The sequence below is a fragment of the Equus quagga genome, unplaced genomic scaffold (assembly GCF_021613505.1).
Source record: "Equus quagga isolate Etosha38 unplaced genomic scaffold, UCLA_HA_Equagga_1.0 72560_RagTag, whole genome shotgun sequence".
NCBI lineage: Eukaryota > Metazoa > Chordata > Mammalia > Perissodactyla > Equidae > Equus > Equus quagga.
In genome coordinates this window covers 640111-663942 of record NW_025802468.1, presented here as the reverse complement: position 1 = coordinate 663942, position 23832 = coordinate 640111, and the positions used below count along the sequence as shown (strand labels likewise).

At 35.2% G+C, this 23832-nt stretch overlaps 1 protein-coding gene across 3 annotated transcripts in view; it reads left to right on the top strand.

The window, feature by feature from the left end:
* Positions 1-23832, top strand: part of LOC124234181 (eukaryotic translation initiation factor 1A, Y-chromosomal-like) — a 139491-nt gene that overhangs the window by 556 nt on the left and 115103 nt on the right. The window contains exons 2-7 of one of the 3 annotated variants that reach the window (XM_046651421.1): positions 8263-8346; positions 10830-10933; positions 11975-12025; positions 18448-18529; positions 19713-19804; positions 20458-21431. The exons of 1 other annotated variant lie outside the window; for it this stretch is intronic. In XM_046651421.1, coding sequence (XP_046507377.1) covers positions 8263-8346; positions 10830-10933; positions 11975-12025; positions 18448-18529; positions 19713-19804; positions 20458-20463 — 419 coding nt within the window. In that variant the 3' untranslated portion in view covers positions 20464-21431. Of the gene's footprint in view, positions 1-8262; positions 8347-10829; positions 10934-11974; positions 12026-18447; positions 18530-19712; positions 19805-20457; positions 21432-23832 lie in introns of those variants that run through there. One more of the 3 variants, XM_046651422.1, reaches the window with a different exon arrangement.

Genomic DNA, 23832 nt, shown 5'->3' with positions numbered 1-23832 from the left:
GCGCCAGACTAATTTTTGGCGCTGTGGGGACCTCTGGGGACGTCTCCCCACGGTCCGTCTGAGCTTCGCATGTCTGGCCCTGCTGCCCTTCCCAGGACTGTTATTTAAGTTTTTTAGCTTCAAGTATGATTCCTGCTCTCACTGCTGTCGGATACTTTTGCATTGGTTTCCTTATGAGCAGTTCATGATTGTTGAACATACTCCTTTGTAAACAGTAGATAAAACCGTACATATTTAGATTCTTCTATAGCAGTTTACCTTCCTGGAGGCCTTCCCAGAGTTTAACGTTCTTTTCCAGAAAACGTTTTACGTATTTGGCAAAGTTTTCAGCTTTTGCTTCCTATTACGTGGATTATGGGAGTGAAGTTTTCTCCCTGCCCTTATTGTCACACGAACTATTCACAGATTATCAGACTTGAAAATGTTTACTTGGAACATCCAAAATGGGACAATTAACCTAGGTAAAGCCGAATACTTCTACAATCATTCCTGAAAATAGTTGTGCTCCTTTTGATAGACCTGACATGTTTGCCCATTTTTAACGTAGTTATAATATCCCGAAGAAAACTATAAATAGAAACAACCAAATGTATTTTCTACAGTATGTTTTACAGTCCACAAGAAATCTGCTTGATTATTCGTTCTTGAGAGGCACACCTACTTGTGTTGTCCCTTCTCCCTGACAGCTGACTCCATGGATTCTACCTCATTTCCTCTTTTAGCTGTCACCACTCAGTTCTGCATAGAGTTACTTGGTCGCAGTTCTGTGTTCTTTTTATAGCAAGAGTTTTACTGCTAGTTATTCTGAGAAAAACTGGAGGTGTCTTTCTAACCATTGTTAGAAAAGTTGGAAGAGGCTTGTGGTTTTCTGCTAACCTGTGTAAGTCATGATTACCTCACAGATGAGAACTGGACCTCTTCAGTAGGTATCTTGTTTCTGTTTTTATATTCAATGATGACATTTCAAATTCCTTCATTACATTATATACACTGAAGGGAATAGTATCTGTCTTATAGACACTGTATTATTACAACTTGGCACTTAATAGATGTCCAGTAACTTTTTGTTGATGTTATCTCCGTATGCCTGACTCCATCCTTAGATAAATAACACGTTCTCATTTAGTTCTTTAGGACTTTTCAATTAAATATGCCTAGGAAAGATCTCATGAAGAGAATATGGCAAAAACACGTCTGATTTCTTTAAGTAAGAGATTTGTGAATTTTGGTTTAGGTTAGTTTTAGAAAGAAAGCAAGATACAATATTATAATATACATTGTTGTATATGTTGTCAATTCTACTCTCTTTCAAAAGAGAAATTAGTATTGCATTCTATTACATGACAGTAAAATGGGGGTAATTAGCATATGGGTTATTCAGGAAAATTGATAACAAATCATTTTTATATTTGAGGCACATCAAAAAGTGTAGATAGTATAAGAATTCCAGGAAATTATACTTCTGAGCTTAAGAATTATTTGGGTAAAGCCCTCTGAGTACCTTTCCCAAAGCTCCTCTCTTCCTCTCTTTCTAGAGATGATCAACATCCTGAATTTGATCATTTCAGTCTCTATGTAAAATCTTAAAATCTATCTTATTTTCTAGGTTCCTTAGTTGGAGGGTACTTCTAGGACTCCAAAATTTTATGAGGTGAGGTGTACTAATGTACAAATAAAACTCTTGCTGTTTTCTTTGTTTGAAAATCTAAAAGCCCTGTGAGTAAAATCTTGGTGAGGGTTACTTAAATAAGGATATAACTTACTGTAGGCCATACGTTGAATACCTTTTGCTTTAGGCTCATTCTCATTCAGCTTGTTTCGTTTGGAAATCTTAAAATCCCATCCTCAAAGCAGGAAAAGGCATTCTCTGGCCCAGTTATGAAGAGCGTTTGCGGTAAGATGTCCCTACACTTTAAGGATGTTGCAACATATGATTTTTAAATTGCCCTTCCTTTAGAAATATATGAACTACTCTTGGTTAATTCATTTGAAAACTGCCAGAGGCTGGTATATAACTCAGTAAGAAAAATTCATATATGGTCCTTGTCCTGTTCAAACTTACAGTGTAGTTTGAAATTCTAGCGTGATTAATGGCTTGAAGTATAGAACATTTCCATTGCTAGGAAATTAGTTTTCATGTGTCCTAGGAATGGATAAGATAGTGAATCCAGATGGGTCAAGAAATTGTGAAGTTCCCCCTACCTGTTACCATAGCACAGAACAATGTGAGACTGCCTCAGGAGGGAGAGTATATTCAAGAAAATAGATGTCTGTCTCTACAGTGGCCAGGTACACATTTTTAATTCTCCCTACAATGTGAATTTTTTGTTTCAAACTCTTCTCATGGGTTCCTATTACTACCACTCATCGTTTCTCCTACCTCTTGCAAATGACGGCTCTTATGGTTTAAGTTCTGGAATGAGAATAGAATGCAGTGGAGAAGTACCCCTGTTCCTTGATTATTTAATAGAAATTCTCACATGGAAATAAAGTTAATACTATATTGAAATATATGCAACTTCAGTAAAATGATGAATTCAAAAATATAGTTAAGTATGATTTTAAATCTGTAGCATAGTATGGTTGTGGCAGATGACTAGATAATATTCCTTCTTTGTTGATGGAAGTTTCAATTAGTTTAGCTCATCAAAAGCCTGAGGAAGTGGATACATAATCTGTAACCCAGATTCTACTTCTGTAGATTTATCCTGTGGAAGTTGTTTGTAGAATAACCTTCAATTCAGCATTATTTAATAACAGTGAAACATTAGAATTCAACAAAATAAGGGATTGAAAGGTTATTCTGACCATTGAAAGGTTTGAGTGTGGGGTCATTGACATTGGAAGATAGGAGAAATTATTTAGTGGGATTAAAATAAATTATAGAGGAGAATGTATGTAATCCTAATTTTATTTGAAAAGTATAGGCAATAAAATTTAATGCATACTTTGATAATAGAAATTTTCTTCTTTATACTTTTATATGAGATACATTTTTATGTTATAAAATTCAAATACAGATGTTGAAGAAGGAGCGGGGATTGATAATATGTTAAAATGGTGAAGGACTGAAAGGAAACCTTTGACAAATTGTAAGTCTAACTGATTAGCTAACCACATTAGGCAAATTTTTTTTTCAGTTGTTTAATTAAGGTCTCAATGGTTTATAATATTGCATAATATCAGATGTACATTATTATGAGTTTCTGTAGAGACTGCATTGTGCTCACCACTAGTAGTCTAAATTTTATCCATCCTCAATCCCTTCCCCTTTGGTAACCACTAATCTGTCCTCTTTGTCCATGTGTTAGTTTATCTTCCATGTGAGTGAAATGATATGGTGTTTATCTTTTTCTCTCTGGCTTATTTTGCTTAACAAAATACCCTCAAGGTACATCCATGTTGTTCCACATGGGATTATTTTGTCATCATTTATGGCTGAGTAGTATTCAATTGTGTATATATGTCACATCTTCTTTAACCATTCGTAAAGTCAGCGGGCACTTGGGTTGCTTCCATGTGTTGCCTATAGTGAATAATGCTGTGATGAACACGGGTGCATAAGTCTCTTTGAATTGTTGATTTCATGTTCTTCAGATAAGTACCCAGTAGTGGGATAGCTGGATCCTGTGGTATATTGTATATCTAGTTTGAATTTTTTGAGAACTCTCCATAGTGTTCCAAAGTGGCTGCACCAGTTTGCATTCCCACCAGCAGTGTAAGCTGGTTCCCTCTTCTCCACATCCTCTCCAACATTTGTTATTTTTTGTCTTGGTAATTATAGGCATTTTAACAGGTGTCAGGTGATATCTCATTGTAGTTTTGATTTGCATTTCCCTCATAATTTATGATGTTTCATATACCTTTTGGCCATCTGTATTTCTTCTTTGGAAAAATGTTCATGTCCTCTGCCTGTTTTTTGATTGGGTTTGTTTTTTTCTTGTTGAGGTCTATGAGTTCTTTATATATTTTGGAAGTTAATCTCTTGTCAGATATATGATTTACAAATATTTTCTTCCAGTTGGTGGGTTGTATTTTTCATTTTGTTCTTGGTTTCCTTTGCCTTGCAGAAGCTTTTTAGTCTGATGTAATCCCATTCGTTCACTTTTTCTTTTGATTCCCCTGCCCAAGTAGGCATGATATTTGAAAAGATGCTGCTGGAACAAATGTCGAAGAATGTATTGCCTGTATTTTCTTCTAGGAGTTTTATGGTTTGAAGGTCTTGCATTCAAGTCTTTAATTCATTTTGAGTTAATTTTTGTGTATGGTGTAAGATAAAGTTCTACTTTTATTCTTTTGGATGTTGTTTTTCAGTTTCCCAATGTCTTTTATTGAAGAGACTTTTGTTTCTCCATTGTGTGTTCTTGGCTCCAGTGTCAAAGATTAGCGGTACAAAGATGTGTGGTTTTGTTTTTGGGCTCTCATTCCTTTCCGGTGATTTGTGTGCCTGTTTTTGTGCCAGTGCCATGGTGTTTGGTTACTATAGCTTTCTAGTATATTTTGAAGTCAGAGATTGTGATACTTCCAGCTTTGTTCTTTTTTCTCAGGATTGCTTTGGCTATTTGGGGTCTTTTGTTCTATAAAAATTTTAGGATTTTTTGTTGTGTTTCTGTGAAGAATGTCATTGGGATTCTGATCGAGATTGCATTGAATCTGTAGATTGTTTTAGGGAATATGGACATTTTAACTATGTTTGTTCTTCCACTTCCAATTCTTCTTTATATCGTCAATTTCAATAATGTCTTAAAGTTTTCAATGTATAGGTCTGTCACCTCTGGTTAAATTTATTCCTAGATATCTTATTCTTACACTTGTAAGATGGGTTTGGATTCTGGACCTGTCTTTCTACTAGTTTGTTATTAGTGTATGGAAATGCAACTGATTTATGTAAGTTGATTTTGTATTCTACAACTTTGCTGTAGTTCTTGATATGACTAATAGTTTTCTGACTAATTCTTAAGGGTTTTCTATATATAGTATCATGTCATCTGCAAACAGCAAGAGTTTCATTTTCCCTTTTCCAGTTTGGATTCCTTTTGTTTCTTTTTTGTGCTTAATTTCTCTTGCCAGAACCTCCAGTGCTATGTTGAATAGGAGTGGAAAGAGTGTGCACCCGTCTCTTGTTCCTGTTCTCTGAGGGATGGGTTTTAGTTTTTCACCATTAAGTCTGATGTTGGCTGTTGGTTTGTGATATATGGCCTTTATTACAGGGAGGTATGTTCCTTCTGTATCCATTTTATTGAGAGTTTTTATCATAAATGGATGTTGGATCTTGTTAAATGCTTTCTCTATTTCTATTGAGATGATCATGTGGTTTTGCTTCCTCATTTTGTTAATATGGTGTATCGTATTGACTGACTTGTGGATGTTGAGTGATCCCTGTATCTTTGGTATAAATCCCACTTGATCATGGTGTATGATCCTTTGGACGTATTGCCTTGTTCGGTTTGTTAATATTTTTTTGAGGACTTTTGCAGCACTGTTCATCAGTGATAGTGGCCGGTCATATTCCTTTTTGTGCTCTTCTTGCCTGATTTTGGTATCAGGGTAATGTTGGCCTCACAGAATGAGTTAGGAAGTGTTCTCTCTTCTTCACTTTTTTGGAAGAGTTTGAGAAAGATATTAACTCTTCTTTGAATGTCTGGTAGAATTCACCAGAGAAGCCATCTGGTCATGGACGTTTGTGTTTTGGGAGGTTTTTGGTTACTGTTCCATCTTTTTACTCATGATTGGTGTATTCAGATTCTCTTTTTCTTCTTTATTCAGTTTTGGAAGGTTGTATGAGTCTAAGAATTTATCCATTTTTTCCACGTTATACAATTTGTTGGCATATGGTTTTTCCTTGTATTCCCTGATAGTCCTTTGTACTTCTGTGGTATCCATTGTAATTTCTTCTCTTTCAATTCTAATTTTATTTATTTGAGGCTTCTCTCTTTTTTTCTAAGTGAGTCTGGCTAAGGGTTTGTCAATTTTGTTTATCTTCTCAAAGAACCAGCTCTTACTTTAATTGATCCTTTCTACTGTTTTTTTTTTTTTTTTTTTTTTAGTTTCTATTTCATTTATTCCTGCTCGATTTTTTATTATTTCACTCCTCTGCTGACGTTGGGCTTTGTTCTTTTTCTAATTCTGTTTGGTGTAGTTTAAGATTATTTGAGATTTTTCTTCTTATTGAGGTAGACCTATATTGCTATGAATTTCGTTCTGATAAGCACCTTTGCTGCATCCAAAAAGAGTTGATATGTTGTATTTTCATTTTCATTTGTCCTCAGGTATTTTTTAAATTTCTCCTTGATTTCTTCATTGATCCAGTGATTGTTCAGTAGCATGTTGTTTAGTTTTACATATTTGTGACTTTCCCGGCTTTTTTTTTTTTGGTAGTTGATTTCTATTTACATAGCATTGTGATCAGAAAAGATGCTTGATATGAATCAATCATCTTAAATTTACTGAGGCTTGCCTTGTTTCCCAGCATATGGTCTATCTTTGAAGATACTGTGTGTACTTCAGAGGAATGTGTATTCTTCTGTTGTAGTTTGGAATGCTCTCTATACATTTATTAAGTCCATCTGATCAAGTGTTTCATTTAAATCCACTATTACCTTGTTGACTTTATGTCTGCATGATCTACCCATTGATGTTAATGGAGTGCTGAGGTCCCCCATTACTGTGTTGCTGTTAATTTTTCCTGTTAGTTGTCTTTATAGTTGCTTTAAATACTTTTGTGCATCTGTGTTAGGTGCGTATATATTAATAAATGTTATGTTCCCTGGTGGAATCTCCCTTTTATCATTATAAGCAGCTCCTCCTTGTCTCTTATTATCTTTTTTTAACTTGAAGTCTGCTTTGTCTGATAAAGGTATTGCAACAGCTGTTTTCTTTTGTTTGCCATTAGCTTGGAGTATCATCTGCCATCCCTTAACTCGGAGCCTATGTTTATCATTGAAGCTGAGATGTGTGTCCTGGAAGCAGCACATTGTTGGGTTTTGTTTTTTAATCATTCAACCACTCTGTGTCTTTTGATTGGAGGATTCAGTCCATTTATGTTTAGAGTGATTGTTGATATGTGAGGGCTTAGTATGGCCACTTATCTCTTTTTTCCAGTTCTGTATTTCCATTGTTTCTTTTCCCTTGTATTTCTCACTGCCATTTGAGTATATATGTTTTCTTGGTTTTCTCTTTGTTTTTGAATTGTGTCTCTGGTCAGATTTTTTGATTAGTGGTTAACATGAGGTTTGTATAAAAGGTATCATAGGTGAGAGAGTCAATTTTCGGACAGTTCTTGTGTCTATTAGCTGAAGTGGGTTCTATCCCTCTCCTTCTGAGTTGTTATTGTCACACATTATTCTGTTTTGTGTTCTGAATTTGTGAATAAGCTGAAGAATTTATAGTTACTTTTGATGCTTTGATCTGAAGTGTCACTAGTGTTTCATGGTGTTTGAGGAACTGTCCTTTGCTGGCACATTTGTAGTAGTATCAGTTTGCAGAATCCACCCCTTATCACTAGAAGGAAGCAGGGACTGTGTTTCTCATCCCACCCCATCTGCTGGAAGTTGTGTGGGTATGGTAGGTGCTCACCCTGGCTAGGAAAGTGTTTGTGTGCGGGCACAGTGCTGCCACCACCTCTTTGTATATTCACGCCAGCTGCTGTGCTTGGTGGGTGGGAATTCTTCACTGGGTCCAAGTCAGGGCTGTTCGTTGGGACTGCAGCAGCACAGTGAGGGCCCCTGCCAACTGAGACACCATTCCCATATGGGCTCAGGGCTGCTGCCATCTCTTCTTACAGTTGCACCAAGGAGTGCTCCCATTTTTGGGGCTCCAGCAGCACTGTGGCTGCTCCTGCAGGTGAGGAAAGTGTTCGCACATGCGCATTGGGCTGTCTGGGAAGGTTAGGGGAGTGCTCATCTGTCTCCACTATTTCCCAAGGGTCCAGTTCTTGCACCTTCAAATGTATAGCTGCATGGGTTGCTCAGACATCCTGTTGAGCTCTGTGAGTTTCCTCCATTGGTCAATGAATGTTCATTTAGTTGGAGTTCAAACAGAATGGGTTAGTCTGCCATGTTGGTGATGTCACTTCTAGGTAAAGTTTTTAAGATCTTATTTGGAGTTCTGTTAATGAGGTAGTGCTATGTAAGTGATAATATTTTTTACTTTTCTCAGTGATTTTATAAAGCTTATAAGAGTTATTTTAGCTTGTTTCACAGCTTGTAAAATATTATACAGATTGGTGTACCCACACGTTTTTAAAATTTTTTAATTGATTAGGTAAAGGAGGTAAAACCAGGCGCAGGGGTAAGAATAAGAATGAATCTGAAAAAAGAGAATTGGTGTTTAAAGAGGAGGGGCAAGGTAAGACTTTAAGTTTTAACGTCTTTTTTTGTTAGTATAAATTTCACTTTTTAAGTTGGAAGTGTTATAAGTTAGTCATAATCCTGAGAGTTTGTCCTCATGTCACCATTTTGCTTTTCCTCATCATCTCCTACAGTTCTCCAGAATTTATCTATTAAATAATCACTTATAAACTGGGTCTGGATTGTGAATTAGTTGGTGGTGTTTGTATAAACATAGGTTTCATTGTTTTGGGTGGAAGAGCATAATATAATTGAGAATGTATTTTAGGGTTTAGAGCAAGTTAAACCTGGCATGCTGTCATTGAAAATTTCATACTCTAGTGTAGTAGTGATTAATGTTACGTGTTATTCAGTGGACCCTGGATGTTTGTGAGGAATATGTCCCAAGATGTATTGAGTTCCTTTGGCCCCTCAGTTTTCCAGTGCCACCGGCTCAGAATCATAAGAGATAAAAAGACAACTGAATAATTGACAAAATTAACTGGATTAAGTGCAGACTGCAAAGGATAAATAAAGTGTAGCACTTGCCTTTTCCCCTTAAAAGAAAAATTAGTAACGTTAAACCTACAAAGTTTCAATATGAGTAAAACCAATTCTCATTTCTTCTTTACCTAGATTTACTAATTTTTAACATTTTCTTCTTATAGTTTGTTTTTCTTTGTATGTGGATATATGTGTTTTCCTAATCTTTTAAACTTTCTTACATCAAGTTACATACAGATAGAGATTTCAGTCCTCAGTGTTTCAGAATGTATTTGCCAAGAACAAGGTTTTTCTCTTTCATAACTACAGTAGAATTACACTTAAAAATTTAGCTTTAAAATTATACTGCTGTTTAGTACTGTGCTGTTCACTGTGATACCCACTAGCCATTTATGGCTATTTAAATGAATTAAAATTCAAATTTTGAGTCACTGATTGTTAAATTCAGACATATAATGTTCCCATCAAAAGAGAGAAGTTCTATTGCATAGTGCTGGTATAGCAAATAACCTATATTCACATTTCTTTAGTTATTTCAGTAATTTCCAGCACTTTATAACAAAACTGTGCCATTATTCATGCTGTATATGCAAGACTAGAAAGTTGATGTCTTCTTAATTATATAAAACATATTTTCTAATTAATGACAGTCACTTAACCTTGGTCTTTCTCACTTCCATTGGAAGTTTGTTTTCAGGGCCAATTTTCTTTTTTTCTGTTTCTTTTCTTTTTTTATAATCTCCCATGTTAACTAAGTGCTGAGTGGTATACTAGGCTCATTGGCTATTGAACAAGGGCCTCACTACCCTAAAGTGTAGATCCCATTTATATCTCAGTATTATTATAAATTACTTCAAGGTTTTTTTGAGATTAGTCCTTAGTCCATACTTTATTAGTGTCAAAATTTTGTAGTATGTTTCCCTCTTCTCCCTGTCACTTTTGCTTTTGTCATTTAAATTAGAAGAGACTGTCCCATGCTGTATGATGCTTGTATTCCATCATTGTTTTCTAGTGGAAGTGGAATTGGGTGACCTCTTAAGGACACTGGAAATATTTTAATTAAATGTTTGCCTTTTTATCTTGGACCATTATTCTTGTTTTTTAACCACCAAGAATAAACACCAAGGTATTCTAAAGTATTCTAAATGTATTCTAAAGTAAACAAAAGTTTATTAATAATTAACCTACTATTTTTGCTGTTAAAGTTTCTTAGGGAAAGGAGAGCCAGTGTTCAGTTAGTATCCAAATGTGAGTGATTGGTAAGCCAGGGTTATAGTATACATTTTGGCATGAGCCTTTTTTTGTGTGTGTGAGGAAGGTTGCCTCGAGCTAACATCCATTGCCAATCTTTGCTTGAGGAAGGTTGTTGCTGGGCTAATATCTATGCCAATTTTCCTCTGTTTTGTATGTGATACACCGCTACAGCATGGCTTGGTGACGGGTGTGTAGGTCTGCACCCACGATCCAAACCTGTGAACCCCGGCCTGCTGAAGCGGGTGCACAAAGCCAACTGCTACACCATGGGGTTGGCCTCTAGAGTGAACCACTTTGATTTGTGAAAGTAGAGCATACAATCATGAGAAAGAGTGAACTCTAATTTAGTCAACATGAGTAGATAATTAAAGTTTTTCTAATAACAAGAGATAGCTTGTCATGAAAATTGCATTTGTGACCTTGGACAAATTACTTAATTTCTGTAGGCTTTTATTTACTCTGAAGAGGATGAAGTATAGAGGCATAGCTGGAAGAGGCTGTAGGAATTGTGTGACAGATAATAAGTTCTTCGGTTTTGTTGGATAAAATTAGACTATCTGCCATTTTCAAAGAGCCCTCACGTTAGAATACAGAAGCTTTTTGCTGGTCAAGCCTTGTTCTTTTTAAAAAAATTAGTTTGAACTACAGTAGTATAAATGAAGTTATCAACTATGTGTTAGCTTCGATTGTTACATTTTAACGAAGTTGAACAGTATCACATACTCTTATTTTCTCCCCCATCAGAATATGCTCAGGTAATCAAAATGTTGGGAAATGGACGATTAGAAGCATTGTGTTTTGATGGTGTAAAGAGGTTATGTCATATTAGAGGAAAATTGAGAAAAAAGGTGGGTATGGAGATTTTTTTTTACTTAGTGCAAATTTACTTTTGAAAGAATGACTCCACTGTAAATGCATATGGGCCAAGTAGTTCATTTTTGCGAGTTCTCAAAGACTTCAAAGAATAGTGACTTATATGACATCGTGAGTCTGTAAAATAAGATCATCATTGGTGATAACCTTTCTAATAGAACATTATTTATACAAAGAATTTTTTGCTTCATGTATGTTGTATTTCTACCAGAAATGTTTACTCTTAATATAATGTTGAAGAAACAAACAAATTCAGTCTACAAAACAAATGGCCTGGATACTTAAAGAAATACTATACCATGAAAGAAAGAAAAAAAGCTAGAGAGTTGTTTTGAGATTAAAGGAGACTAAAGAGACTGCTAATTAAATATTATATATATTGATTCCGGGATTAGATTTTGCTATGGGTAAAACAGCTGCTTATGACATTAGGAAAATTTGAAATTGGCATATCTTAGGTAATAGTGTTTAGTTCCTCATCGCAGATTTATTAATTATGTTGATTAAAAGTTCTTTCAACTCTGATTTTATGATCCAGGAATTTTTTTACTCTTAGTCCATTTTTCCCCAAAGTAATGATAATTTTAGGCCCTGCATTTACTTACATTGGTACCTGGATGCCGGTGTTTATGTAGATGGCTGATTTTCATATATTTTGAGTAATTAAATATTGTAGGAGTGATTTGTGATTAAAAATCTCTAATTTCTATGACAAGTGATCATTCTTTTGCCATTTTTAAATGCTCAAGTAGTTGAGATAAAATTGTTACATGTTTTTAACATCATAGTGTAGTTTTTGTCTGATGTACTATAACTGTATGTAATTAAACTCTCTTTCCATATAAACACACACACACACAGGGTACAATATGGTACTATAGTTTTTCTCTAATTCTTAATAGATATTTTTTTCACACAGGGTGAATAGTACAACATTTTTTGTGAGAAGAATGGTTTAACATTGCTTGTTATAATTATTTCTTAAAAAATAATATGTAGTAAGTTTTCTTTTATAGGTTTGGATAAATACCTCAGATATTATATTGGTTGGTCTGCGAGACTATCAGGTAAAAATTTACATATTTAAATTTGTATTGTGTCCTCATATGTAATAAGTCATTAGTATTTAGAACTTTATAAAGGTATTTGAGTAGTCCTAGCCAATTATGTCTTTTGACCATTCTGTCATCAAAATTTGTTAAGGTCCAGTTGTGTTCAAGACTGTAATATTTTTCTAATTTCACGTAATTCCCACAGTTGATTAATGGTACATATATTTTGGGTAAGACTGGTTGGTTCAATACTGTTCTTTGTTGTTTGTTTTTATTTTAAATATAATATGCAGTAGATGTTCTTTTATAAATTTGGATAAATACCACAGATGATTGTGTTCTGATTCCTTTAAAGGCCAGTTGTATTCTAGCCATTGTGCTAGATATTCCAGGAATTGTAGCTTCAAAATACCAGTATGTGAAATATTATTGGGGAAGGCTCACATTTTCACTGTTCTATGGTGAAGTGAAAAGATATGCAGGTATTGTGTGGTGGTTTGTTTTTTTTTTTTCTCTTTTTGAGCAAGATTGGCCCATGAGCTAACATGTGCTACCAATCCTCTTCTTTCTGCTGAGGAAGACTGACCCTGAGCTAACATCCATACCCGTCTTCCTCTACTTTATATGTGGGACGCCTGCCACAGCATGGCTTGATATGTGCATGGATTGATAAGTGGTGTGTTGGTCTGTGCCTGGGATCTGAACTGGTGAACCCCAGGCCACTGAAATGGAGCGTGCAAACAACCTCTGTGCCGCTGGGCCAGCCCCTTTGTGGTGTTTTCATGAAGTTAAACTGTCCATTTTTGTTTTCAAATATATTTTCTAAATTACCTTTTCTGAAAAGAGAGCAATAGTATATGGTGGTAGTGTTTATTGGTGTTCTTAACTTGTCAAAACAAAACTTTAGTAACCTTATGTTGAGGTCCTATCACCCATTATTTTTTTATCTTTAAAATTTAAAGGTCTCAAAATCCAAGTCTGGGAAAGGGCTCTTCTAGGGGATGCAGCTGAATAAACTAAGGGATTTACAGTCTTATAGTGGAAGGATAAGACATGCACTTGGTCGTTACAGTACATCTTATTTTTGCTATAAGCTTGAGATGATTACTTAGAAAAGAACATAATAGTTGCCCTCTATGATGTCAGTACTGTACGTATATTGTGAATCTTAAGTTCATTTGCTTTCTGTCTGTTGGAATTCATCACCGTATGTTTATATTGTGAGCGAAAGAATGGCTCCTTACTTTTGTTCTCTGATTAAGTGTAGTTTTCTATAGATGTCTATTTGATCTAGTTGGTTTATTAAGTTTCACTTTTCTGTTTCCTTGTTGATCTGTTGTATAATTTTCTAGTCATTATTGGAAAACGCATATTGAAGTAAGTGATTCTAGTTTTCATCTCCAGAATTTCCATTTTCAAAAATAATCTGTATTTCTATTGATTTTTTCTACTTAGTAAGACATCTTTGTCATGATTTCTGTAATATTTTCAGACCTTTGGTTTCAGTTCTTTGAACATATTTATAGCAGCTGGTGTAAAGCCTTTGCTAAGTCCAGCTTCTGGGTTTTCTCAGGAACAGTTTTATTGACTGCTTTTTTGCTTTACATGGGGCTACATTTTCCTGTTACTTTGTGGGTCTCCTAAGTTTTTGTTGAAAACTGGAAACTGTAGATATAATGTGGCAAGACTGGAAATGAGATTCCCTCCCATACTGTTTTTTCTTGCTGTTGTGTATTCTTCTAGTGACTTTTCTTAATTAATTGTGTCGTCTATATTTTTTCCTGTGTGTGGCCATTGAGTCCTTGGTTAGCTTAGTGGACATCTCATATTTGGACTGAGATCTTGTTAAAACCAATAAGCCTCCCGGGGCTGGCCCCGTGGCCGAGTGGTTAAGTTCGCGCGCTCCGCTGCAGGCGGCCCAGTGCTTCGTTGGTTCGAATCCTGGGCGTGGACATGGCACTGCTCGTCAGACCACGCTGAGGCAGCGTCCCGCATGCCACAACTAGAAGGACCCACAACGAAGAATATACAACTATGTACTGGGGGGCTTTGGGGAGAAAAAAGGAAAAAATAAAATCTTTAAAAAAAAAAAAAAATAAAACCAATAAGCCTCCCAACCTTTGCATAATGGACACTGTGCATGTTGGGCCATACTTTCAACACTCAGCCAGGCAATTGACAACTCTGCCTTAGTCTTCATTTCTTGCCTATGCAGAATCTCAAGGTCAGTCAGAGCTGGGAGATGAAGACCTTCCCAGTTCTTTTTTTGAGCATGTGCACAGCCATGGGCATGTGTTTGACCTTCTAGATTATTAGAAATATAGTGGACTTTTCAAATCTGTGAACATCTCATCCCAAAACTTTTTCTATTAAGATTTTTGGCCAGTTTCCTGTTTCCCTCAGGTGTTACCACTTAAAGCTATTGAAATGTTAAAAAATTGCCACTGGTTTTTCTTTTTAGCCTTGGCTACCATCTGTGCTAATCTTTCTCAACATTTTTAGGTATAGGATGCCACCAGAGCTTGACTGACTAGTGGTGTAGGTCTGTGCCCTGGATCTGAACACGTGAACCCAAGCTTCCAAAGTGCAATGTGCCGAACTTAACCACTATGCCACAGGGCCAGTCCCGTTACAGGTTATTTTTTGATGTAAGCCCAGTGGGGAAAAAATACTGATAGTGAATAAGCTCTCAGTAAGGTAAAGAAAAGCCCTACAAGTTGGTGTTTCCAGGAACTGCCAGATGGTTCCCTATAAGTGGTTTTTGGAGGATCTTCAAACATGTTCTTCCCATCCAGTGGCTGCTGGGATGCTGATTTTCATGGCAGCCCAGATCTGGGTGAAAGGATGAGAACAGAGCAAGGTAAAGCACTACAAAACTTGTTCTTACCAAGATTTAGCCACTTTTTTGAAGTAAACTTTCAGATTATTGCAAGCATTTGATTAATTTCTACAGATGTAATAAAATTAATTATAACAGTTTTTGCCAGTATTCTCTTGGTTTTATGAAGGAGTGAATTTTAGGAAGTCTTAGCCACCATTCTGCCCAGTATGACTGCTCACTGTGTCTGTTGTTTTTTCTTCTTTAACTTTAATGAGATGTAATTGGTATGTAACATTGTGTAGTTTAAGATGTACAGTGCAATGATAGGATACATTTATATGTTACAAATTATTCCTGTGGTAGTTCTGTGTTTAGTTTTTGAAGAATCTCCATTTTGAGGAACCTCCATTTTGTTTTCAGTAGTAGCTACTCCGGTTTACATTCCCACGAGTGTAGCACAGAGTTCTCTTTTTCTCCACATCCTTGCCAGCCTTTGTTATGTCTTTTGGGGAATAGCCATTCTACCAGTTCTGAGGTGATGTATCATTGTCGTTTTGATTTGTATTTCTCTGATGGTTAGTGATGCCTTGAACCTTTTCATGTAGCTGTTGGCCATTTGAATGTCTTTGGAAAAATGTCTGTTCAGGTCCTTTGCCCACTTTTAATTGAGTTAATGTTTGTCTTTTTGCTATTGATTGTATGAGTTTCTTATGTTTTTTGCATATTAACTCCTTATCAGTTGTATAGTTTGCTAATATTTTATATTTCGTAGGTTTTTTTCACTTTTTGTTGATTGTTTCTTTTACTATACAGAAGCTTTTTTCTTTTTTTGTGTGTGTGAGGAAGACTGGTCCTTAGCTAATGTCTGCTGCCAATCTTCCTCTGTTTTGCTTGAAGAAGATTGTTGCAGAGCTAACATCTGTCCCAATCTTCCTCCATTTTATGTAGGATGCCGCCTCACTATAGTTTGATGAATGGTGTGTAGGTCCATGCCAGGATCTGAACCTGCTGCCTGGGCCACCAAAGTGGAGAGCGTGAACTTAACCACTATGCCATGGGCTGGCCCTGCAGAACCTTTGTAGTTTGATGTTGTTCTATTTGTTGATTTTTGCTTTTGTTGCTTGTGCTGTTGGTGTCATATCCAAAAAATAATTGCTAAAACCAGCATCAAAGAACTTTTTCCCTGTATTTTCTTCCACTAGCTTTATGGTTCTAAGGTTGTTTTCTAAGTCTTTGATCCATTTTGAGTTAATTTTTGTGAGTGATGTAAGAAAGAGATCCAATTTCATTCTTCTGCATGTTACTGTCAGTTTTGCTAATACCTTTTATAGAAGAAACTATCCTTTCCCAATTGAGTTCTTTGGTCCCTTGTCAAATATTTGTTAAACATAACATAATATGTGAGGATTTCTTTCTGGGTTCTCTATTCTGTTCCATTCGTCTGTGTATCTCTTTTAATGCGAGTATTATACTGTTTTGGTTACTGTTGCTTTGTAATGTAGATTGAAATTGGCAGTGTGATGCCCCCAGCTTTGTTCTTTCTCCAGAATGCTGTGACTATTTGGAGTCTTTGTGGTTTCATGTGAATTTTAGGATTTTTCTGTTTCTGTGAAAAATGCCGTTGAAATTTTGGTAGGAATTATCAAAATTATCTTGAATCTGTAGTAGTATGGATCTTAAGTAGTGTGTATACTTCAACAGTATTATTCCAGTTAAAGAAAAAGGGTTACCTTTCCATTTATTTGTGTCTTTCATTTGTTTCATCAATGTTAAGTAGTTTTCAGTATATATGTTACTGGCACATTAGCTTCTTGTTTTCCTCCGGGATAGAAATCAAGAGAGACAACAAATGGGAGTAGAAAAGTAGAGGTTTGCTTGTGCACAGGAGAGACACAAGGGAGCCAGTGTGGAAAGGAAAGCGGCAGACTACTAGCTCCTTAGAGAGAGGGATTGTGGGACTTTTATTAGGCAAAGGCTGGGGAAGAGAGCCTTGTCATGGCATGTAGAGATAGAGTTGTCCTTGCACCTGCGCTCTTGTTTGACTTGTTTGATATGCCACCTCATGTGACTCATGTATCATTAGCATGGCAGCTCTCCATCCTTGGGTGTTATTTTTACTGTGGTGCTCAGGCTAGGTTAACTCCTGGGCGCTAGGATGCATGTGTAAGGCCAGGAAACTCCTAAGGGTGTGGAATGTGGATCATGGTGGCCTCAGTCTGGTTCTCCTAGCTTGCTGATTGGTTATGGACCTTATATTGTTAGGCCAGGGGCCTTGCAGATGACCCAGTCTCATTAGGCTGGTTCCTGTCTCATATAGATCTTCCACCTCCTTGGTTAAATTTACTCCAAAGTATTTTGTTTTTGATGCTATTATAAAATGAGATTATCTTAATTTCTTTTTCATATGGTTCATTGCTCGTGAAAAGAGACAGCTAATTTTTATATATTGATTTTGTATTCTGAAACTTTACTAAATTTGTTTCTTTGTATCTGTTTTTATACACAGGATCATACATTGGTTTTCTTTTCCTTTTTCATGTTCTATAATAAAAACTTGTTTCTTAAGAATATATCATTTCATTCCATTATCTTGTTTTAACTTCATATAAACCCCAAAAGTGGAGAGAATGATAATAAATTCCCTGTTTCATGGACAACGAAACCACAATTCTTAAAGAGTTAATTTTCTACCATTAAAGTGATAACCAAGACCAGCTCTTGTGGTTCTTAATCTTTTGTAAATAATTGTATACCCTTACTGAGTGGTCCAAAAATTGTAGCAGCATCATCAGTATTTGGAGTCATGTTAGAAATGCAGGTTTTTAGACCAACCTCATTTCTACTGAGTCAGAATGTGAATTTTAACAAAATCCTTGTGTATTTTTTATGCACATTATAGTTTGAGAAGTGTTGGTTTATAGCATATTTATATACATTTGCATAACTGTGATCACTTTAGTTGCCTTTCTTTGGGCCTTTTTTAGGTTAATTGTAACTATTCAGACTTTTCCTTTCCCTTTTACGTTACTTACTTAGATTCCTTAAAATGGTGAAAGGGCAGTTGTTCTCAGAGATATTTGCATCAGAAACACCCAACAGAGCAATATTTTTTAATACAGATTTTTAGACTTCACCTCAGGTCTGACAATCTTTAGAAGGTGCAGGTATCTTTTTAAGCCTCACAGATGATTCTGATACGTAAGCTCTAAGAGCCAATGATTATGAAAAGGTATATTTATTTTCTTGGGTCGTTATATCTCTTTTAGTTTTGAATTGTGGTGTTTGATCTAAAAAGGACCACACTGCAACTTTTTGCTTTTTTTCTGTTTTTCTTTTCCTTTTCTTTCTTTTTTTTTAAAAAAGTGAATTACATAAATAATTTTTTCTAGGCTATTTATTAGTCATTATTCAGTCATACATGCAGACGTCTTCCTACTTATATAAATCTGGGGGAATTTTTTTTTTTTTAAGAATGTAGAGGATAGGCGAAGAAAAACAGGGAGAGTATGTAACAGAGCAGTGAGTTTTTTCTTAATGTGTTTAATTTGAAAGTAATAGGAAACAACTGATGATACTTTTGGTAACCAGTTTTAAAAGTTATTTGTCTATCTCTAAGGATAACAAAGCTGATGTAATTTTAAAGTACAATGCAGATGAAGCTAGAAGTCTGAAGGCATATGGCGAGCTTCCTGAACATGGTAATATCAAAACTATGTTTTCGTCTCTTATGGTCTGATTAGTTCATTGGTGTTTATATGAAGCAATTTTGATAGAATTTTGTGTTTTTTTTACATATTGTTTGCATATGTACTTACAAAATGAGTTTTAAGTATGCCTATCTATACTTTGTCATATTAATACTTAGTAATTAATAGAATTTTGTTCCTAATGTTCCTCTGGTGGGGAGTTTCAAAGTTTATGTGTTTATAAGGGGATATATAATGGATTTATATTTAATATCTGTTAAAGGAAGACATTTGTTACAGTATTTTTAACAATTTGCAAGAGATTGTCAGTTTTCAGCTAAGCAAGAACAATTTTGATGCTAGTATTGATTTTTATAGAAAACAGTTTTCAGTTCATCTTAGCATAGTAGTATCCTATAGTAGTGCGTGTCTTTTATTTTTTAAATAGATAGTTCTTTTCTTTCTAATGGCAAAAGAATTGTAGTATACTTGAAAAGATTGAACTAAGTCTTTCATAACAACAAAGAGGAAAATTACTGTTTTCTGAGGTCAGATTTCTCACTTGGTAGCTATTACATTTTGCTTTACGCCATTTCATTTTTTTATGCAAATGTAGGATTTTTATACAAGCTTGAAAATTCTGATGAAATTATTGGCATTTTAAGAAGTGTCAAAATACCTGGGAAATCAAATCACTACTTCCTTTCCCCCTTTTATTGGTTAGAGATAAGTGTGATTTGACTAAGTCTTTCTAACTGATTTGGTAAATCTCTCTAAAAGTTAGTGAACTAGCTCTGTGTATTTCAGGAGAACTTTATATGCTGAGGATAAGTTAGTATGTGTTCAAACCCTTTTTGAAGTGTACTTGGGAAGTGTAATAGCTCCTGCGTTAGTGTAAGCAGAGCCTGCCTGCCTTACTTATATACCTTTTTGAACAAAATAAAAATACGGTACATACACTCTTCATTGTAAAGACTGAGCAGTGAATTTCTGAGGATTTATTGTGAATTTGCTCTATGTGATAAGTTGTTCTGTAGAAGTTAGGAAGATTTTTCTAGTAATGAAACATTGGTTGAATTGAAGTATCATTTCTTCTTTTACAGTTCAATATTTTTTATCATCCCCATTTCTTTTAGTAGGCAGTTTATCTAGTAATGTCTTGTTTATAAAAGTATATTTATTATTGTGGTTTTAGCTAAAATCAATGAAACAGATACATTTGGTCCTGGAGATGATGATGAAATCCAGTTTGATGATATTGGAGATGATGATGAAGACATTGATGATGTAAGTAGCAGATGACAGCTGAGCTGAGGTTGAAGGTTAGGAATCTAACCAGAGTGCATGTATGAATGTGAAGCCATGGCAGGCTTTCCTCAGAAGAAGGAAAAACACCTTTTTGGGTCTTTGCCAACACTTTCTTTAGAACTGGGTTTAAGCAAGCTAGTTGAAAAAGATGCTAAAGACAGTGGTGATTACAGTAATTTGAATTATTTTCAGTATTTTATAATGGTTTATTAACTGAGGATCCTTTCTCTGATTCTGAGTTTCTCTAGGTGACTTACCAGGTGTTCTAGTTTTACCTTATGAAAAATTGATTCAGTGGAGAATTTGGTTTAGAACCACACTTCTCCCATTCTTAAAGAAATCATATGCGCCTGTGTCTGTTCTCAGTCCCAAAGTATAACGTTTTTAATCACTAGCACAAATGCAAGGAGATGCTAAAATTCATCAAGAATCGTCTGTGTAACATGTAACATTCCCAAAGAGATGATAAAGATTACAGGCAACAGACAGGAATTCAGAAAAATCTGGTGTACAGTCTTTTCTGGTCAAAAGGTTTGATTTTCCAGGTAGTCTTAGGGGTTCTTTATATGCAGTAGACTGTTGTATTATACAGAAATTAGTCTCTATGGATTTGATGTTCTTTTCACTTACAGATTTAAGCTGAACTAAAAGTTTCTGAAGATTGTTCTACCATTTGGATTTTGGACATCACCTGTTAAGAAGACTAAAACTTCATTTAGCATTAATGTAGTATGTTAAGGCACACTGATTTATTTTCATTGTTTGAAGTATTTCTTACATTTCTTTAAAAACTGATGCTGAATTATCTTAAATGTTAACACTTTGTTCATTTGATGTTGTGGAAGTTAGGGATAAAAGACTACACTATCTGTTGTTAAAACAATAGGAAGGAAGGAAAGAAATGTCTTTCCCCTTGTGACTACTTTGCTTTCAGTTAATGGATGTTTGGAATAAATTACCTTATCGTAGACTGTGATAAGCACTGGTTCCAACTACTCTGTTTATAGACTTTCTGTATGTTCCATTTACCTAGATGTTCTCTTGAGATATTTTATAAAAATTTAAGGAAATCAAGAAAAGGGACTATTTTTGTGTTTATGCTGTCATATGTATGTTTATACTGTTTGTTACCTCATACATTCTTTTTATCATTTTCTGTTGCCACCATCGTAAAAAAAGCATTTCCAAAATTCAGTCTTTAGAACATGGGTGTAAGTGGCAGTTTTGAATTTGTAAGATTAGTAGTTGCAAAAATTCAGTGCTAGGTAATACTCAATTTTCTTAGCATTGAAATTACTGATATATTAGTTGACAGTGTTGTTACTTAATATCTATAGAAAGTTTCTCAGACAAGACAGCTTTTAATGGTAAAATAAGTAGAATGTTTTTTGCTATCCAAAGTAGTTTGTTAAAATGTCATTTTATTGTCCAATAGTTTTGGGCTTTAGGAGCAATTAAATTACAGTGTATAAGTGAAAAACTAACTTGATAATGAATTCTATAAGCTAAGCCTTTCTTAACTTATCCCTTAGCTGGGGTAAAGTAAAGGAAGGAACCACAGCTAAGAAATATAATAAAATGTCACATTGAGTATATTTTTACCTTAGTTTGTGTCATTGGTGCTGTTTTATTTTATGTACCAAATTTTTTGTGTTTGTTTTACTAGGAATTTAGATCATTACTTTCCTTTTAAATGTTTTGTTTGTTTTGAAATGATCGGCTCTAATAAAATGAATTAAGGGCAGGCCTAGCTAAGCATTAGCCACAGTTAAATCTTACAGAATTTTAATAGAAGAGATTCATAAATTAGTTGTAAAACCTTATATTTCTTTTCCTGAAGACTTTTCTGCGGTGAAAATTAATATAGAAGAATGCACCGGAACTTTTTTCAATAACATAAAACATAAAGGAACATAAAGCTTTATATGGTTGCATTTCACTTTGCCATAATTTCACTTCCTAAGTGAGAAAACTGTATTCAGAGTCTGAGTCTAGAATACATACATTATTAAATCTAAGGATGAGAAATAAAAGTGTACAAATGTAATTCAGAATTCTTACACTGTGGAGCTCTTGAACACTTAGCAAAGTGTAATGTGTCAAAGACCAAGGACTGCTTTTTAATATTCTTAAGAAATCAGCTTTGAAGAGTTTTCTTACTGGTTGGCTTCATGGGTAATCAAAACTTGCTGATAATTTTAGCCTTTTGTACATAAAAATATATTTAGTTAAATATCCTCCAACATTTTGCCAAAATGTCAGAACCTGCTTATGTGATACAGTTCATGGTAGGTAGAGAGCCATTCAAAATACTTTTTTCCCACTCACTTTCTCTAACAAATATGGTTTGTATAAAGATGTTCTTTAAGAAGTGCAACTAGGGTCTGGCCCCATGGCCTTGTGGTTGAGTTTTAGCATGCTTTGCATTGGCAGCCTGGATCAATTCCTGGGCATAGACCTAGACCACTCATCAGTGGCCATGCTGTGATGGGAACCCACATGTAAAATAGAGGAAGACTGGCCCAGGTGTTAGCTCAGGGGCAGTCTTCCTCAGGAAAAGAAAAAAAAGTACAACTCCCAATTCATGTTTACTAGTTGCTATGGTCTGATTGTGTCTCCCTAAAATTCTTATGTTGAAATACTAATCCCTAAAGAGGATGGTATTAGGAAGTGGGTCTTTGGGAATTCAGTAGGTCACCAGGGTGGAACTCTCATGAATGGGATCAATTCTCTTATAAGGGACACCTCGGAGAGCTCCTTCCACCGTGACAAGATACGCTGAGAAATCAGCAGTTTGCAACCAGAACCCCAATCATCCTGGTACCCTGATTCTGGGCTTCCAGTATTCAGAACTGTGAGGAATAAATTTATCTCTGTTTATAAGCCACTCAGTCAGTAGTATATTGGTATTTTGTTATAGCAGTCTGAATGGACTAAGATGCTGGTGACTTTTTTTTTTTGTACTTAGTCCAGCATAGTGTTTCACCTTGGAACATAAAGAATCATATATATAGTTAAAACATTAGTTGGATTCAAGTTGTAGCTATTTTTGCTTTCTTACCTGTGCCTTTGGTTTCATATCCAGGAAATCTTTGCCAAATCCAGTGTGATGAAGCTTTTGTTCTACCTTTTTCTTCTAAGTGCTTTAGGTCTTAGATTTAAGTCTCGTCCATTTTAATTTAACTTTTATCTGTGGTGTTAACTAAGGGTTCAACGTCATTCCTTTCAATGTGGATATGCAGCTTTTTCAGCACTATTTCTTGAAAAGACTCTCTTTTTTCCATTGAATGGTCTTGGCACTGTTGTCAAAAATCATTTGACCATATATATGAGGGCTAATTTCTGGGCTCTATTCTATTTTGTTGGTTTATATGACTGTCTTTATGCTGGTTCCATGTTGTTTTGATTATAGTAACTATGTAATGAGCTTTGGAATCAGGAAATGTGAGTCCTCCAGTTTTCTTGTTTTTCAACATTGTTTTGGCTATTCAGAGTCCCTTGAGATTCCATATTAATTCTGGGATGGGTTTTTCTATTCTTGCAAAAAATTCATTGGGATTTTGTTAGGCATTGCACTGAGTCTGTAGATGCCTTTGGGTAGTATACGTTTAAAAAATATTAGTCTTCTAACCCATGAACTTGGGATGTGTTTTGACTTATGTCTCATTTAATTTCTTTCAGCAATGTTTTGTAGTTTTTATTATAGAAGTCTTTGACTTCCTTAAGTTATTTCCTAAGTGTTCTATTTTTATTTATTTTTTACTAATGAAGATTGTCCTTGAACTAACATCTGTGCCTATCTTCCTCTGTTTTGTGTGAGAATCGTCACCTCAGTGTGGCCACCAGCAAGTGGTATATGTCCATACCCAAGAACCAAACCCAGGCTACTGAAGGAGAGCATGCCAAACTTAACTACTGAGCCACTGGGATAGGCCCAGTATTTTCTTCTTTTTGATGTTATTATAAATGGAATTGTTTCTGTAATTTCTTTTTCAGATTGTTCATTG